This window comes from Typopeltis vanoorti, chromosome 26, assembly GCF_054136105.1.
Source record: "Typopeltis vanoorti isolate ZY-2024b chromosome 26, IOZ_Tvanoo_1.0, whole genome shotgun sequence".
NCBI lineage: Eukaryota > Metazoa > Arthropoda > Arachnida > Uropygi > Thelyphonidae > Typopeltis > Typopeltis vanoorti.
This window is the reverse complement of record NC_143574.1, coordinates 7011248-7030101: the sequence shown is the minus strand read 5'-3', so window position 1 is coordinate 7030101 and position 18854 is coordinate 7011248. Positions and strand designations below refer to the sequence as shown.

The 18854-nt window shown below is 33.6% G+C and overlaps 1 protein-coding gene across 2 annotated transcripts in view; it reads left to right on the top strand.

Annotated features, from left to right (window-relative positions):
- LOC150092293 (nucleoredoxin-like protein 2) overlaps positions 1-18621 on the top strand; it is a 45163-nt gene extending 26542 nt beyond the window's left edge. For both annotated transcript variants that reach the window (XM_090415066.1, XM_090415065.1), the window contains exon 4: positions 7046-18621. In XM_090415066.1, coding sequence (XP_090271192.1) covers positions 7046-7184 — 139 coding nt within the window. In that variant the 3' untranslated portion in view covers positions 7185-18621. The remainder of the gene's footprint in view (positions 1-7045) is intronic.
- The last annotated feature ends 233 nt before the right edge of the window (positions 18622-18854 follow it).

Sequence of the window (18854 nt, the reverse complement as noted above, 5' to 3'; positions counted from 1 at the left end):
TGTGGAATAACCAGCTGGATTCAGTCCAATTAGAGGTTGTCAGCATCATATTTTCACTTTACAGCAAATAGTTGAGAAATCATGGGGATATGACAATGACCGTACTTAAGTTTTGTAGATCTGGAGAAGGCATACAACAAGGTGCCCAGGGCAAAGCTTTTAGTATATGTTACAATTATGTGGTGTAAATGGAACATTATGCACAGCCATACATAGTGCATATTTTAGTTTAAATCAGCAGTTATTATTGAAGGAAATATGGGAAGATAGTTTCATGTAAAATCAGGGATTAGAAAATGATGCACAATATCCCCATTCTCATTCATCTATACAAATCACAATATGAAAGAAAGTGGCATTAAACCTGATATTTGAATTGGAGATAATACAAATGATGATTTACTTCTGAACACATTCATTTTAAGTCTCTGGGATTCCTAAATTGAATACAAATTTGGCAGGAAACTTTAGCTGCATTCTGAATGGAGCCTATAGAACAAGTAAAATATTTCAGCTATTAGGCACAGATTTTATGAAGATGGCAAATTAAATCTGGACATAGACAACAGAATAAGCAAAGCTGGTATGGTGGGGAGCCAGTTATATGGCATGAGAGAAAAAATTTAGTGAAAACACTAAATTAGCAGTATAAGTGTTCAAATCAATTTTAAGTTATAGCTCTGAGTTAGGTTACAAATAAAGCTCTTGATCAAAGATTAGTGACCACAGATATAAGAGTTCTGAGAAAAATTTGGAGCCTGAACAGATGGCATCAATTTCAGGATCATATTAAAACTGAAGAAATTAAGATGGAACTTGACATTGTTTACATTCAAGAATGTGTGATCAGGGTAATCTAAGATGGTAATCTTTCCTCTCCCATTCTGTTTAAGTAACAGAAAGGGAGAGGAAAGCTTGATCCTAAGATGGCAGGAAAAAAGACCTCAAGGAATATCCATGTTGATTGATTCTGTCAGGAGTGCCTTAACAAATCAAAATTAGATATGATAATATTGAAGTGCTGAGAAGTAAGAGACTAATTTGAAGAAAAATTGTTGATAGGAGATTAGTAATATATAAACTTAATCACGTAGTACTCTCCTAATAGCCTATACATTTCTTGAGGGTATATATCTTAGGAAATTGATGTTGGTGGTATGTAAAGCCAGAAATGTGTTGCTTGTCATAAACATAATATAACTTTTGATGCACTTGTCATATTTTTACAAAAGGTGTCATCAGTTAATAGAGTTCTTTAAATAATTTAAATTATGGCACAGACATCACGATCATTCTTGAAAATATCTACTAAAATATCAACAGTTGTAAATTCAAATCCAAATATTACTTTATGTAAATAATTATAGTTGGCCCTCACTACAGCAAACACCATTATAACAAACCATTTGCTGTAATAAACTACTGGAAAGTCTCAACCAAAACTCCATAAGAATAAGGCTGTGCTAGAAGAAATTCATTGGGTGAACTCTCCACTAACAAACTATTCCCTTGGTTTGTAAGTTTGCTATATTGAGCATTTGCCCTATAAGAGATGCTAAACCTAGTATCTCTTTGGTACAGTGGGTGTGTGTGCTACAATAGTTTATTTTCATTGTTAATTTTAGGTTCAAGGTTCTTGATGAAAAACCCCTTTCCTATTTTTTACTGATAAAAATGCTTGAAATGATTTGTGTGTGTGTGTATGTATTATTTTTTCTTCTGTAATTAGACTTATGCGAGTATACCAAAAGTGGTTGTAGATGTGTTGTGATGAAAATGCATCTTTTTATAATCATCTTCAGTCATTTCCTTATGTTGAAATTATGTCATTATTCAGTAATTCTGTCAGACTTCTGAATTTATTTTATCCTAAAATGGTTACAATCTCTTTATTAAAATGTAATACATTTTAATTATTTTTGACCATTTTTACAATCATGAGATACTTCATTTTACAGATGAAGTATTTCATGTCATTAAATAAAAATGTGTCACAACCTGCATGTGGGTTTCCCTCTGTTAATCTTCTGAAAATAATATTTGCTTTTATGAATCTTTGTTATATCCTTTATCCTTGTCAGTTCTATCATCAGTATCAGCATTAGCCTCAAGTATGTAAAATTCATAACTTCTTCCACTGCATATTGGTTATATTAATTTATTTTTGGTATTTATTATTCAGTTTACAAACTTTTATTTTATTCATATTTAAGTCCATTGATATATATATATATATCTATGGGGTAGCCAACCAAACTATATGCTCTGTTGGCTTAAACCAGAAATAAGATGAAGAAATGATGAGATTTCATGCTGGTTAGGGCATTTCCTGGTTAAACAAGACAGACCCACACTGTTTTCATCAAGGACCAGGATGAACAGTGAAAAGTCTGCTACTAGAACAGACTCAAGCTCAACTTTTAGAAGAAAAAGAAGAACAAACCCAACATCAGAAGAATTGAAGATAGCAACCATCATTATAAGGAGTATTAATGGGAAGAAAATCGAGCTTACAGAACTGGAAAAGATTTAAAAAAATCAAAACAGGTGAGCTCTTACTATATAATAAATATAGGATGTTATATTCTGGCAATAATAATCAAGGAAAGGAAGGAGTAGTGACAGCATTCAACACCAAACATAAACATAAAGTCTGAAAAAGTTTCAAATAGATTTATGTGGCCATATTTCAAAATGTGGAAATGGACAATGAAACTTATTTGTGCCTATGGTCCCACAGAAGGATTGCCCAAGGAAGAAGTAGAGGAATTTTTTGAGTCGGTAGCTGACATAAAGAAAATGGAATAAATAGTACTCGTTGGAGATCTAAACAGCAGAGTAGGAAGTGAATCCCACCAGGCATATAGAAATGTTATGTTAAAATTTGGAGAAAAGGAAAATGACATTAGGAACTTGAGATTGTTTGCATTCAAGAATCTGTGAGTAGGGCTAATCTAAGGTGAAGGACAAAGCTAATAATAATAAGTATCTGCCGGATTTCTGCTCAGCATATGGACTAGTCATTATTAACACCATGTTCCAATATAAAAATGTGCACAAGTTCATGTGGAGAGAAGACATAAGAAATAAGAAAAGCCTCATTGACTATGTTATTGTTTATAGTGATATCTTTATGCTGATTCAGGATACAAGAATGTACAGAGGGTTTGAAAATGGAAATGATCATCATTTAGTTTTAAATAAGATAAAACTGAACAGCACATTGAAAAAGAACAGTATGTAAAAAAGTTCTAAAAAGAATTAAAGTTGAGCAGCTTTTACAGGTAAACTGTAGACTGAAGTATACAAACATTATTGAAGAAAAAATGAAACATTTCAAAAATAAGAACCTAACCTTGGAGTCTCATTGGCAAACTCTGAATAAAACAGTGATTGATTCAGGCTAGGGATGCATGTTGTGAAGTTATTTGCAAGGATAAAAAAAAATAAGAATGACATGGTTGACACAAGAAGTTAAAGAAGTCCTGGAAAAGAAGAAAGCATACCAAAAGTTCCTAGCAAATAAGTCAGCAGATGCCCTAAAAGAATAGAGAGAACAATGTAAGAGAGCCAAGCTATGTGAAAAAGTAGCTAAACAAAAGTCATGGGAAGACTGGTAAGAATATAGAAGGTAAATATCAGGAAGACTGCAAAATGTTCTGGAAGCTATTGAAAAAGCTTACAATTGGAAGAAAGGATACTAGGAATCAAAGATGATAAAGATAACATGAAAACAGATGATAAGGATATCTTATATGTCTGTAATCTAAATACAGGTATCCCTTGATATATGTGGTTTTGATTAGTGCACAAAAAATTATTGTGACCATAAATTTGATATATGCGGTATCAAATTTGATTAGTGCTACCCAAAAAGTTTGAAAATAAGCAAAGCATTGGACTCGGTCAATGAAACCGATCAGATCATGTGGTACAAGTTGTGCTCCAATGTTAGTAACTCACTCTTGGCCTCAGTCTCAGTGCTTCAGTTTATCAGCAGAGCGTGGCATGTATAGACATATATGTATTACAGTGTATGCTTATGCCTATCTGCATATCACATAATTTTCAAATTATGTAAAGCATTACTCTTCGTAACCATGGCCTCAAAAAAGAGTAATAAATGAAAACTTATAACTTTGGATATTAAAATTGACATTATTAAAAGGTTTGATAACGGAGAAAGCAAAGCAAACATCAGAAGAGCTCTAGGCTTTGGTGAATCAACTATACGAGTCATTTTGAATAAAGTGACTGAGTACTGCGAACAAGGCAAAGTGACATTTGCATCTTTGAATCTTTTGCCTGAATCTGCAAATAAATTTGGTAGTTCTATTAATCACGTCAACGAAGTTATCGATAATATTGTTTTGATTGGAAGTGCTCTTGGCTTTGAGAATGTCAATTCAGAAAATATTCGGGAATTATTGGAATCACATTCAAAAGCCCTAAGTAACAAAGATCTTCTTGGAATCGAACATCAACAGGCATACGAAGAGGAAGAAGAAGAAAAGGAAAGTGAAGAAATGGAAGATGTATCTAAAGCAATCACTATCAACGAACTTGAAGAATTGTTGTTTAGGACAATTGAGAAGGCAAAAGAACTTATACTAGAGATAGATCCAAATGTAGAGAGAGAAGCATGAACATTAGTTACGGTTTAGATAAACAAATTGATTGTTATCGCAAAATCATGGAGGAGAAAAAAAAAACTGCTACCACTGTTCAATTTACATTAGATAAGTTTTGTTTTATAAAATATAAATATTTAGATAAGTTTTTATGTAACAAATATGTATAAATAAAATATATAAATATATGTCACCTTCATAAATAAATGATGTTTAAATTTTTATATTTTGCAGGATTCATTATAATTATTCCCATTAATTCTTAACATTGAATAATGCGGTTTTGATATATGCGGTGTCCATCAAGGATTAATTAACCACATATATTAAGGGATACCTGTAATTACTTTGAAAAACTGTTGAACGAAATAAGCAATGACACAATGGTAATAGAAAATTTTCAAGCAAAATGCAAACAGGAAAACATATCAGTACTTGAGGTAGAAAAAGCTGTGAAAAACATGAAATGGGGAAAGGCAGCTGAAGTAAATGATACTCGATCAGAAATTCTCAAATATGGAAGTATAAAAGTTTTACAGTTGCTACACTGCATAATTCAGAGGGCCTGGTCAGAAGGTCAAATTCCAGATGATCGGAGTACAGCTCTCAGTACCTATCTATAAAAAAGGGAATAAAGCCGAATGTGAGAATTATAAGAATTTCTCCAATAAGTCCAGGTAAGATTAATGCAAACATACTTGAAAAGAAGCTGAGGAAAAAGTGTAGAAGAGAAACTGCGAGAAGAACAAGCTTTATTCAGGCTAAATAGAGGTTGCCAGGATCAGATTACACAGATAGTTGAGAAATCATTGGAGTATGACAAGGATCTGTACTTAAGTTTTGTTTCAATACACTACAGTGATATGAAGTAAATGGAACATCATACAGGGCAATACATAGCCTATATATTAGTTGTAAGTCAGCAATTAGAATTGAAGGAAGTACAGGAAGATGGATTCATGTAAAATCAGGTGTAAGACAGTGATGCACATTACTCCACTCTTATTCATTAAATGGATCACATTACGAAAAAAAAAGTGGTATTAAAATAGGAGATATTAAACTTACCCCTTTGCTTTATGCAGATGATGTTCATGCACTCCTAAACACATCCATTTCAAATCTCTAGGATTCTCTAACTAAATTGAATAACATCTGTAACAAATTTGGCATGAAAATCAGCAATAAAAAATAGGCAGGAACATAGAAAACTTCAGTTGCATTCTGAATGGAGAATTTATGAAACAAGTAAAATAGTTCAGCTATTTATGCACAGTTTTTAGTGAAGATGGCAGGTTAATCTGGGAATAGACAACAGAATAAACAGCTGGTATGGTGAGTAGCCAGCTGAATAAATTATATGGAATAAGAGAGAAATTAGCCAAAACACTAAACTAGCAGCATACAAGACAGTGTTCAAATCACTTTTAAGTTATGGATCAGAGTACTGAGTTAGAAATAGAGTAGTAGATCAAAGATAGAGAGAGATCATAGATATGAGAGTTCTTGGAAAAATTAGGGGTCTGAACAGATGGCATCATTGGCAGAATCATATTAAAAATGATGACATTAGGAACTTGAGATTGTTTGCATTCAAGACTCTGTGAGTAGGGCTAATCTAAGGTGATATTGTCACTTAAATAGAATATGGGGGGGCAGATTGCAAAACAGATGTTTGATACCAAGATGGCAGAAAAAAAGACCCAGAGAAAGACCAAGATCTGGTTGCATTGATTCAGTCAGACAACATTCATTGAGGGTGCACATCAGGAAATTGATGAGGATGATGATATCAGTTTATGGTTCTCACTTTTCCATGTAGCTAATTTCTCCAATAACTTCGTGTCTTTTCAGTTTGAAACTTAGTTCTAACATTTTTATCTAAGTTTTCTTCATTTAGTGAAAGTGGTGATCTCGTCTGTTTCAAATGTTTGAAACAGATACTTTACGAGATAAAGTTTCAAGACTATTGTTTTGCAATAGCCTTGAAACTTTATTGATGCATTACACACTTGTAATGATCATCTGGAATCCTGCAGGTTATTGTACTTTGTATACTTACCTTAGCATACAACAGTGGAAGTCTTGTAACTGTCAGTGACTGATCTGATATATACAAGACAAGGACCATGCAACATTTAAAGAATAGTCAAAATAGTACATAAAATGTCTTACCATTATATTAAAACCTGATACTTTTTAAATCATAAATTACTATATTTAAAAAATGGTGTCTGATTTTTAAAGTCTTATTAATTGTCAATGACTAGATCTGTTACTTTTTTTTTTTTTTTTGAATTCTGCTTTGAAATATCATAGAACATATTTCGATAATTTAAGCTTTTATACCCCTCCCCCCTACACACACTGGCATCTGTGTAATATTTTGCTGTTTGACTAATTTTTTTTTATAGGGACATAAGAGAGAAATATAAGATTCAGGGCATTCCTATGTTGATAATAGTGAAGAAGGATGGCACGCTTATAACTGAAAATGGCCGTGCTGATGTACAAAGCAAGGGCCCTACAGCATTTAAAGAATGGTCAAAATAGAAAATGTTAAGAAATACTGAATATAATAATGCGAAGTTTTCTATACATCTTGGAGGTAGCTTATTCTTCGTATACTGTCAGGTTATTTCTCTATCTGTCTATCCTTTGAGAGATATTTTAGATGTTTTAGATTTTAAACTACAAGTCTTAAAAAAACTTTTTCCTTATAATGGCTAATTAACACCTTGTACTTAAATTGATAACTATCAATTATTTAGTATGCAGTTTTTGTGTATGTAATACCCCACTTGTGAAGTGACAAAACCTGTTAGCATCGGTGCTATATGTGGACAAGTGGTTAGCAAAAAAAGAAGGAATCTACTGATGTATATATTACTTGTTAATACTTAATTAAATTTTAAAGGTGACTGTTCCTAGACAAGTATGGTATGGTACTAAGTATTAAGGAATTTTAGTATTCCATAATACATACTACTTGCAGCATTTAAAAAATAATCAAGATAAAAAAGCACTGAGTATAATACTGACATGTAAGATTTTATATTATTGCCTTATCATCAGGATAATATATTATATTAATTTTTTAAATTAAATATTATAATAATATTTTATATTATTACTTAATATCAGAATTACCTTATCTTAGTATAAAGATATGTTATTTTAATATATATCTAGTTATTCTTTTATTTCCATGTATCTCATAATCTGAATAGATTATCTATTCCTACCTTTTAAAAAACATACCTACTTATCTGTCATCATTATTTCCTAAACATTACAGAATACTCTGAATAGCTTATCACAATTAACTTTTCATTATTATTAGCTACCTGTCAACAGTCTTCTTCTGAATTAAGCTGTTATTTATCAGATCTCTAATATTTTCAGCCCTTACATTTTACTCTTTGGAGGCACTGCTAACTCGTTATTCTACACATTTTAGTCTTTCTCCAAGTTTATCCTGCCATTCTTGCCACCTGTTATGCTACTGTTTAAGTACCATACCATTTGAGATTAGCTCTCCTTACACATTTAATATTATTAATATAAATTTTCTTGTTGGTGTCTTCATTTTTAATATAATTCTAGTATTGATGTTATCTGATTCTCAAAACTTATACCTGTTATTTCCAAATTTCAATATGGCTGTTTTATTTTAATCCAGATTTCAGATCCATAAGTTGAAATTGGTTTTGCTTGTATACTGCTAATTTGGTTACTGCCGATTTCCAATTTTTTTTCCTCTCAATATTCTCTAAGAGCATGTCCTGACTCACTTATTATGAACTTTTATATAATTTCTTGTGTGTACTTCCATGTGAACTTAAAAGTTCACATGAAGTTCTGGTGTTTCTCTCTTTCAGAGACCATTCACATTCTTTCCTGTCTGACTCGGTGTTTTCTTCAAATTTTGCCACTAATCTGTTTTATTTTTGTTTTCAAATTTCCTCCACTCACTAATTTCATCTGCAGTTCACATCAAGAAGCTGCTCAAATTTAATATTATTTTTAAAACTTTCATACATGTTTTTCTTTTCATTGCAATACCCATTTTAATTCTACTCCAAACTGGATAATAACATCATATTGAAATCCTTGTATATTCTTGTATTCTGAAAGATATGACTATCAACAATAACATAAGTGGGTTTTCTCACTCTTTTGCTTGTGAATTCATGTACATATTTGTTGTATGTGGGTTAGTAATGATTAGTCTGTCATGAACAGAAATCCCATAGGTATCCCAGATTTTTCCTGTATATTTGTGACTTATTTCTTACTCTGCTGTTTAGATCACAACAAGAATCATCTTTCCTTTGGCTGTATGTTAGCTGTCCTCTGTCGCATGCCTTTTTCCTCAATTTATTAACGACTTTTCAATGGTACCATAAGCACAAATAAGTTGCATTTTTGAATTTCTGATTTTGAAATTTGTCCATAACTTCACTTGAAAATACCTCTCATCAGGAAGCTTATCTCAGGTTTAGTATTAAATGAAAGAGTAAATAGAGTTTTTTTAATTGCTATTTTCTAAGTAAATCATCTTTTATTATTATTTAGAAATTTCCATCCATTTTAGTCCTGTTTGTTGTCAATATCGGTTATATTTGCATGGTGTTTCTGTTATTTCTTCTGCTAGTTCCTCTTTTCCATTGATGGTACCTTTTGATTCTCTAAAGGTTTTTCCATTGACTTATCACTGTTTTCTCTAATTCCACAGTTAAAGGGAAGGAACCTTGTTGAGCTGTGTGATGTCACAGTCTTCATGACATTTGATTATGTTGCACTATCATAATGTTATGAGTGGTGATTTTCCAAATTGCGGGCCTGTCCTTATATGTTCAATATTCAGGTGGCTCTGCTAAAAAAGTATGGCATAAGAAAATAAGAACTGACATTAACTCTGGTTAGTTCTCAGTATTCCTTACAGACTATGCAGAGGTTTCCTTCCAGTTATCTAGCTTTTACACTTAATTAATCCCATATTTAGTTGCATGTTTGTGAAGTAGGTCCTAATGTATGCATTTCTAATGTAGAAATAAAATTTTTTGACTTGGGTTATATAAACACACAGATAACAATGCCAATACTAACTAGTACTAATTAGCATCCATTTGAAACTGGAAATATATGTGGTGTCCTTATCAAAAACATATTTTTATAATCTGATAAATATATATATATTTTATAAATAAATCCAAAAATATAATTATATTGCAAATAAGATATATCATTATTATTCTTCATCAGTATAAATGTATTCCTTATAAGCAATAATACAAACATTCCCTTCTCATAATTCCATGTTAATCTGATTACCTTGTCCTTTTCTTATGAAGTTATATTGATGTGAATGGAATTTACTTTATCCAAACTGGAATTTATGATGAAATTGTCATTTATATATAAATTAACATCTTTAGAGGGGTCCAAGTTGGATGATTGTTGATATATTTATAACCATTTCCATGTCTAGTTCCTCAGCAAGACATATCTTCTGATTAAAATATCCTTAAGTCCAAATATTTAAAAGGAAACACACACACATAAAATGCCTGTTGATATAGTTAGATATGTTTAAATGCAGGTATCTTTATTAGAGTCCTAGAACTCGGGAGATATTCTACTTGACGCCTCCACAGCTCAGCATGACAAATGCCCTTAGTATGGAAAGATTTGAGTTTGAACTAAATCTAGGATGTAGAAAACACTTATGAGAGAGCTTTACTAATGTACAGTGAGTTACCAGTCTCATGCAAATTTGCAGGATTTTCCCCATAGAACTTTTGTTCCCTTTCCCTGGAAAAAGAGACAAATCAGCCAGTGAACACACATGTCTGTTATGATACTCCACAATGATAGTTACCTTGGTATTCTTATTTCTTATTCCTTCCCTTCTTTTTTACCTTGTGGTGTCGAGGATTTTTCTACATTTAACTGCTACCATATTGAAGATAAGTGGTTAGCCCTATGTCTCCAAGTGTGTCCTATGTCTGTAGACGCGTCTGTTCACGGGCTGGTTTGCCTGTTCTGGAGACAAAAACCCCGAGTTTTCAGGTGGGGGGAAAAACCCTACCTCCATATGAGACCAGCTTATTCACCTTTAGTTGAAAGAGACCAGATAAAGACCTCGCATCACTGATGGGAATGGAACTCAGCTCTTTCTGGCCAAAGGGCTTTGTCTATACCTATGGAGGCTCTTACCTTGGTATAATATTAAATAAATCTTCAATCATTCCAACATGAAAAAAAAATTAGTCCTCATACCCTTTCTGACCAACCATTATTTTTAATTCCAGGGATACCACCCCTTTCTGCCATATATTGCAAAATTTCATCTGTCTAAAATTCCTTGCTCTTTGTTATATTGATCTCTGTTACCCTCTTTTCTACTTATTTACCAAAAACATATACTCTTGTAATCTAATAAACCTGACAAACTGTCTCATAATCTTTCTGATTATGAGACAGTTTGTCAGGTTTTCTGGTTCTGAAAAAAAAACCCAAAAACCAAATTTGAGCATAATAGTCTAAATAAGGTGATATCATAAACTTACAAAGAGAAACAAATTTGTTATGTTTTGCTCTTCAGTCTCTTTTCAGATATCAAACTGTTTTACCACTTGTGCAATGTATCCTTGAAATTTAACCCATTGTCTGTATGATCAGTTCTTGCAGCCAAATCCTGGTGGTATAATGTAGTCACTTCATTCAGAATGTAAAACTTGATACTTGACAACTTTGAACTGACAACCATTATCATCTGTCCATCAGACTTGTGGTTACTAATGTCCCTGAATTTCAGTTTCTGACATTCATAACATCGATAATGCACAGTGTGCAATCTCTTCAATCCAGAATGCAAAGCTTCCTATCTGGAATGGGAAATGGATAAGGAATAATCAGAATCATTCCTTATCATGTTTCTCAACTAGCATCATCATCAGATCCATTTGAACTGTATCTTCCATCATTAATCTATAAATTAAACAGTTAGTCCGAGTACAAGGCCTGTGCCATGCACGAGTTATTTTCTATCTCTTAGTTTCTGCTCAATCACGAGTGAAAAATAATCTATTAAAAATTGCTAACATAGGATAGGAAAGAGAATCATTATTCCAATTACTAATATTACTTTATTATTGAAAACTATTTACATTTAAAAGCAAAATGAGGAAAAAACTTAAGACTATTACTGCTTCAGTAATAATTTTAATATAGATTTAATTGCTTGATCTTTAACATCAAGGTTAACATCTGGGTGCATGCATATATGTATGACATCATGCTCTATTTCATCTTACTACAGCAAATCACAAAATAACTAATTTAGCCAAATGTTGACTGTAGTGAGACCTATAGTGTGTTTGTAGGAGAAAATTTATAATCATAAATTATAAGTCTGGTTCCTAAACTGTGCACTGCAACACCCCAGGGTACTCTAATGCACAGTTGGGATTATGAAAGCAGTTCTATTTATTAAGTCTTAATAAACAACCTGTTAGGTATTTCTTTTGACCTAGGGGCAAAAGAAATATGGGAATCTCTGTGTAAGCTAATTAGTGAGTTTCACTGGTATTAATTAGTATTGATTGTGTAGCTTCCACCATGATAGTTTAGGTGGCTGTATATGAACATGTGAATAATGAAATTTCATTTTATAAAATTATCAACTAGTAATTAGATTGATCAGTTATCTATGAGTATAGATGTACATGATTGATTTGGTTTTGGAAGGTTCTGTTGTATGGCTTACTCATTTGATTTGAAATTGGACACCATGTACCAAACAATATCTTAAAAAAAAAAACATAGTCCTTAGTCTTCCTCTTATTTTTGGTTAAAAAAATGAAGGTTATCTGAGGCTTCACTTTACTGAGATTTTATAGGATAACTGCATTTAAAACTTTTCATTGCATGATAGAGTCATCCTTTAGGTTAAATAATAGTGTGGTTGGCATGGGAGATGTTAAAATATATTTTTTATAAGAAATGGTGAGTGGAATATCTTTCCAGAAGAAGTTGTGAGTATTGTGATCTTCAAAAAGAAGTGTAACAGACATATAAGTTAGGGTTATCCTCCCACAAATGAGTCATGGAATTTTGTTAAGGTGCACAATAAATAATATATTATTAATAATGTTCTTGTTGCTTCAGTGTATACAAAATATTTTTTAAAATAAGAAATGGCATACTGTTTTGCATGTGTTAATCATGTAAGTTTATGTTAAACAGCTGTTGTTTAAATTTCTATATGAAAAAAAAAAAATGTATATATATTGTATATGTATATGATAACATCAGTAACTACAAACATGTATTTCAGTTGATGAAATACTTTGGACCAAAGCCATTGCTCAGGAAAAGTTTTTGGTTAGTCAGAAAAAAAAAAAATATATATATATATATATATAATAAATTAAAAAAACACAAAGAAAACTTTAATTTTATTGCTTATCTAGGTTTTAAACACACACATACAGTACATATATAATAAATACCCAGGAATGAAATTATTATGCATTGCAAGGTTTGCTATACTCAAAAAAGACTAATAAAAACACGAAAACTGCTTCTGTTTTCTTATATCCTACTGAAGTTGTATTAAAATCAGTGTTATACTTATTTGATAATCTGTTTTTGTGTGGCAGTCCTACCATAATTTTAATTTTAAATCATAATTCGAAGTTATAGTGTAAATCAAGTGGGCCACAAACTAGATTTTCTTTGTATTCAGCATTTCTTTGAACTGTTTAAAAATGGATTTTAAAATGTGTTTGTTTTGTTTTTTCTTCCTAAGCTAGAAACTTCCTTCCAGCTTTTTCTTCCTTTCTAAGCTGGAAACTTCAGTTTTCTAAGAAACTGCTTGGATTTTGTGACATTTCAATTATTATCCCCATCCTCCATATCAAAACTTTTCTAACTTTTTTTTCTTCCTCCTCTCTCCACAAAAAAGGTACATCATTTCAGGATAACACCTGAAGCTTCAAGCACAGAAAGATACTTTTCAAACAATGCAGTTGAATCATTTTGAAATATGTGGAATGAGTAGTAGACCTCTCTTTGGTAAATATTCATAGGGCTGAAATCATTTCATTTAAATGAGTGGACTAGGACAATTTTGCATTGGTAATATAGCTTTATATGCAATTTCATGTTAAAAAAAGATTTCACATTTTCTTGATATATATACAAAAGAAAATACTTTTGAACATTTTCTTTTGCTTTCATCTTTCAACATTGCAAAGCTAGGAAATATGTGATTTCCATGCAGTGTACTAATGCTCTTCAAAACACACAAATTGATAACATACAGATACAGGCTTACAGATAAATAAAATTGCTGATTTCTGTGACGTCACACAACACAAAAAATGTGTTTTCTCACAATTGATGTGAGAAACAACATAAGAAATGCATCTGTAACTAAAATTATGGTAAATCAAGAATAGCATATCCTTCTCTTTTTACAGATTAAATGGTAGACACTGCTCTTTGCTGCACAGAGACCATTGCAAGACTCAGGCCTGCGAGAGGCTATACGTTTATACTGATTCCTAATTCCATACGTGAGAGTTTAAGGGACCTATAAGCATATCACTGCTGTGTGTAGAATACAGATGAGGACATAAATTCGTTGATTTTTTTTTTTTCCCCCGAAGAGTTTAGGTTTGTTCTTGGAATACTTCATGAAAAAGGCTGTTGCAGAATAAGAGGAAGAATAGAAGCAGATTCAGTGTTTGCAGTTGCACAGGATTCTAAGCAGCTGTTGCTCTTGTGTTAACATGTGCAAAGTGGAAGAATGATGGTTGGCAATTCACTATAACGGTGATCATGGAAGTAATGTAGAATAGATAGTGCTGAAACACTGCACCTGTGAGGCAGAGGTTGAAATGGATCTGTGGAAGAGAGAGAGAGAGGGGGGGGGATCATCTGTAAGCCTAATTGCTCACATCTAGATGTTATCAAGGATTTTAAGGGAAGTTTTAGGTACACTATTCCCCCCCCCCCCCCCAAATCTGAGCAGTACTCCAAACATGGACAGATTTGGGATTTTAAGATAGTTAAGAGTTGGTTAGTGGTAAAATAGGCTCTTGAATGAAAGAGAATGCCAAGGAGCCTATTGATTTGTGTATTACTGAGGGTAAGTGTAGGCGAGCTGGGATCTCTTTTGTGTGAGAAAATAAAGACTGTTTTGGTGGTATTGAACAGGACAAGGTTGTCTTTGTACCATCGAAGATTAGTATGTAGATCAATGTTTAAGACTGGATGTTGTAGCCTGAGATGTCAAGTACTGCATGATTTGTCAAATGAGTAGGATGAGCTTAGAGTACTATCACCTCCAAAGTTGTGGATAGGATTAGTGTTATTGTAAGTAGATCATGTATATACAGAAAAAAGTAGGTGATAGGACAACCTTGAGACACTTCAGAATTGGTAAAGCTTGAAGAGAGAAAGCTATCTACAATGGCTTGCAGAGAAAAAGCTGGTTACTCAATTACAGAGGGTGGAAGGAAGGGAGATGAAAGAATGACAGTTTGTTTAGTTGGCCTCGATGCCACACGCGGTTGACACCTTTGGAAATATTGAAGGTGACAGCACAAGTTTCTCCAAACCTTGCCATGGTACATGTTCTGTAGTGGGTAATGTAAGCTATGAGGTTGGCTGTGGATCTTGAAGGGTGGAATTCTCACTGGTTGGCCTCTAAGTATTGGAGAAGTTGGCTATTGATGACTTTCTCCATTATTTTAGAGGGGATAGGTGAAGGTAGTTGGTCGGTAGTTTGACTACACTTCTGTTGTCCTTTTTGAAATAGGATGGATATGAGATTGCTTCCATGCATTGGGATAAGCACCAGATATTATATTAAATCAGAGACGAGTGTTAGCTCAGGAGCACAATGTTTGAAAACAGTTGGAAAGATGCCATCATGACTAGAAGGCTTTTTGGTATTCAAGTGTAGTTCTTTTTGTTGAAGAACTTAGGAGGCATATATTGTGCTTGCTTGTATTCTGATATTCCTTTGTTTATGTAGGAATTCAAGTAAAAGAGTGATGTCAGGAGGTTAACTTTGTATTTGGGTGAAGCAACAGAGGTGGTAGGATGAGAGGGATGGGAATTCAGGAAAGCAGAAGTCTCATCCAACTGCCTTATCAATGATTGATTTGCATATGTTGTGTGCTTTGTTATAGGCAGAGTATGACGCTGGAGTTCTTGATGTTGAGCCACATGCGGTAAGCTGAATTTTTTTTTTCAACTGCTTTGATACATTTTTGGGTGGGCCAGGGCTTGGAAAGCAGTGAGGATTATGGGTTGAGTGGAGAATGAAGGCTTTCATACCAGTGAATATAATTTCGTTCACAGCAGGTGTTATTATCAGGTGAGTGGAAGCAATAATCAGACCAGGGAAAAGAGTAGAAATTCCAGAAGTCATCTCAATTGACTTGTGCGAAAGGATGTAAGGTCAGAAGTGAATGGAGGAGTGGCGTTCTGTGAGAGATGTACAAGATTAATGATCTAAGTTGTAGAGAGGAGAGGTGACCTCTACTGTATCTGGAAGGAGAACTGATCAAAAAGAGATACGAAATAGTCGGAGAGTTATCAGGAATTTAAGTTGATGTGTGCTTTGTGTTTGATCATTAGTTACAACAGACTTGCTTTTCGTCTTGCTTGGTCAGTGATGTTGGAGTAGGGGAGCCAGCTGGAATTGTGGATGTTGAGATCTATCAGAAGGATAATCTCACTGTTAAGATAGCTGGATTAGAGGTGGTAGAGTTTCATGGAAAGGAATGTGAAGAGATCTGAGTAAATATCAGTTTGGAGACCAGTAAATGCAACAAATGAATTACTAAATGGGACAAGGAAACCATGAGCCAGAGGTCAAAAGCAGTGAATTCTAAATTAGCCATTCTCTGGCAGGCTGTGTCAGATCTCACAGGTGCAGGTGTCACCCTTGTGGTGAAAAGAAGTAGTTTGGACAGTGGCAGATGCTACAATCTGGGTTTGTGTCAGGAATAAGATGTCTAATTTGTAAGACCAAGTACTGAACATCATTTATGTTGCCATGATGTTAGTAAAGTGGTTATGAAAGTGAGGTTTTAGTGAAGAGAAGTGACTTGAAATCAGCATCAGCAGTGAAGAATTTCCTGACCTTCAACAAGTATGACCATTAATTTCTTAAAATTTGGGAGAGCTGCATTAAGACTAGTTAGCCAAGTTGTGGTTTTATTATTTGGGATTATAGTCAGAGCAACAAGGGCTATGAGGCAAGTTTACTAATTGTGTGCTTTGCATGATAAAATACTACCTCATGATGAGACAGCTAGGATTTATTAATGTCATTGGAAATTGTAGCAGTCAAAGCCTAATTTAAGTACTCCATAGCTGACAAGTTCTTCCTTGTCTATGTATATACAAAATGCAAAAAAAAAAAAAAAACTTTTCACCTTAGAACATGAAACAAGACATGTAAACAGCTCATAATTGCTTGTCTGTAGTGGTCTCAAATGATTGTTGGAGTAGATGAATTCTGTGGTATTTAAACATTGGATCAAAGACTTCCACATAACATGTAAATTAATGCTTAGTTCCTGTTGAGGGAGCCATGTGAATGAATCGTTTTTGTAAATTCTTGAATGCTCTGAGATATGCCTGATTTAATCCATTAAATCAAAATACATCTGCTGTCCAAAAAAGAAACAGAACTTTTCGAAAATAGAAGAAACGAATAGCGCCACCTGTTGTATCTTTTTGTTATCGAAAGCGGAAACGTTTATTAGTGTTGTGTCAACTGTTTTATGACATTTGTTTCATTAGAAGCCGAGTTATGGTGCTAAGAGTGACAGTGTGTTTTGACATACGGTCCGACAATGAGTTTCAAACAGAGAGCTGCGATTGACTTTTGTGTTAAACTTGGTAAAAGTTTTAAAACGCATCAAATGCTTCAAAAAAAATACGGTGATGATTGCTTATCCCGTACTCAAGTTTACGAGTGGTTTAAACGATTTCAAAGTGGTCGTGAGACGCTTGAGGACGACGAACAGCTGGTCCATCCAAAACCTGGACTGAGCGAAGGTAACATCCAAAAAGTGCGTGATTTCATCAAAGAAAATCCGAAATCATCCGTGAGATTGATTGAAGATGAGTTGGGATTCCGAAATCAACTGTGCACAACATTTTGACTGAGAGTTTGGGCCATCGTAAATTGAATTCGCGATTTGTTCCCCACAAATTGACCGACGACCAAAAGTATCCAATTGAACACTGCAAGGATCTCATTAAAACCGCTCGTAAGGACTCAAACTTTCTTGAAACGATCGTTACTGGTGACGAAACGTGTTGGTTTGAGAATGAGCCCGCAACAGAGTGCTGAGTTGTGACCACCAGAAGAGGGGCATCCTAAAAGAAGTCGCTTGAGAAGTCAAAAGTAAAGACAATGCAGATTTGTTTCTGCGATTCCAAGAGCATTATCCACAAAGAATTCGTTCCGCTTGGCCAAACGGTCAATGGTGAGTTTTATCTCGAAGTTTTGAAGCGATTGATAGCGAGAATTCGTCGCGTATGGCATGAATATCGTGACGACCTACGTTCGTCAAAACGCTGTAACTCGGCTTTTAATGAAACAAATGTCATTAAAAATTGACACAACACTAATGAAGATTGCCGCTTTCGACAACAAAAATATACTACAGGTGGCGCCGCTATTTTCGAAAAGTTCGCTTTCTTTTAGGAAACCGAAATTTTTTCCATTCTGTTTTGTTCTCACTGTAAAAGGGCATATAATGCTGCAGTGTTATTTGCACTTTTGTAACAACTAAACACATTCTGTATTTTCAACACGTGTTTCACTCTTTCATATATGGTATATTCATAGATATAGATGTTAATAGTTTACTTTTTATTATTATTTTTTTCTTCTGACGTTTAAGGAGCCATTCTTTGTGTATTTAGACCATTAAAAAGTTACTAGCTCTAGTTTTGTCTTTGCATTGTTTTTCTTCAAAATTTCTGAATAACACTACCTTCCTATCTCTTATTTCCTTATAGAGAGTAGGCGAGGCCGTTTTAGCCCCCCCCCCCCCTCTAGATTTTGGAGTGGGCTGTTAGTTAAATATCTAATGGTAGCCAACAGAGATAGCTGGCCCAAGACTCTCTAATTTTAATCGACATTTAATGAAAAGACGGAAGATAAGTGTAGCCCTCTCG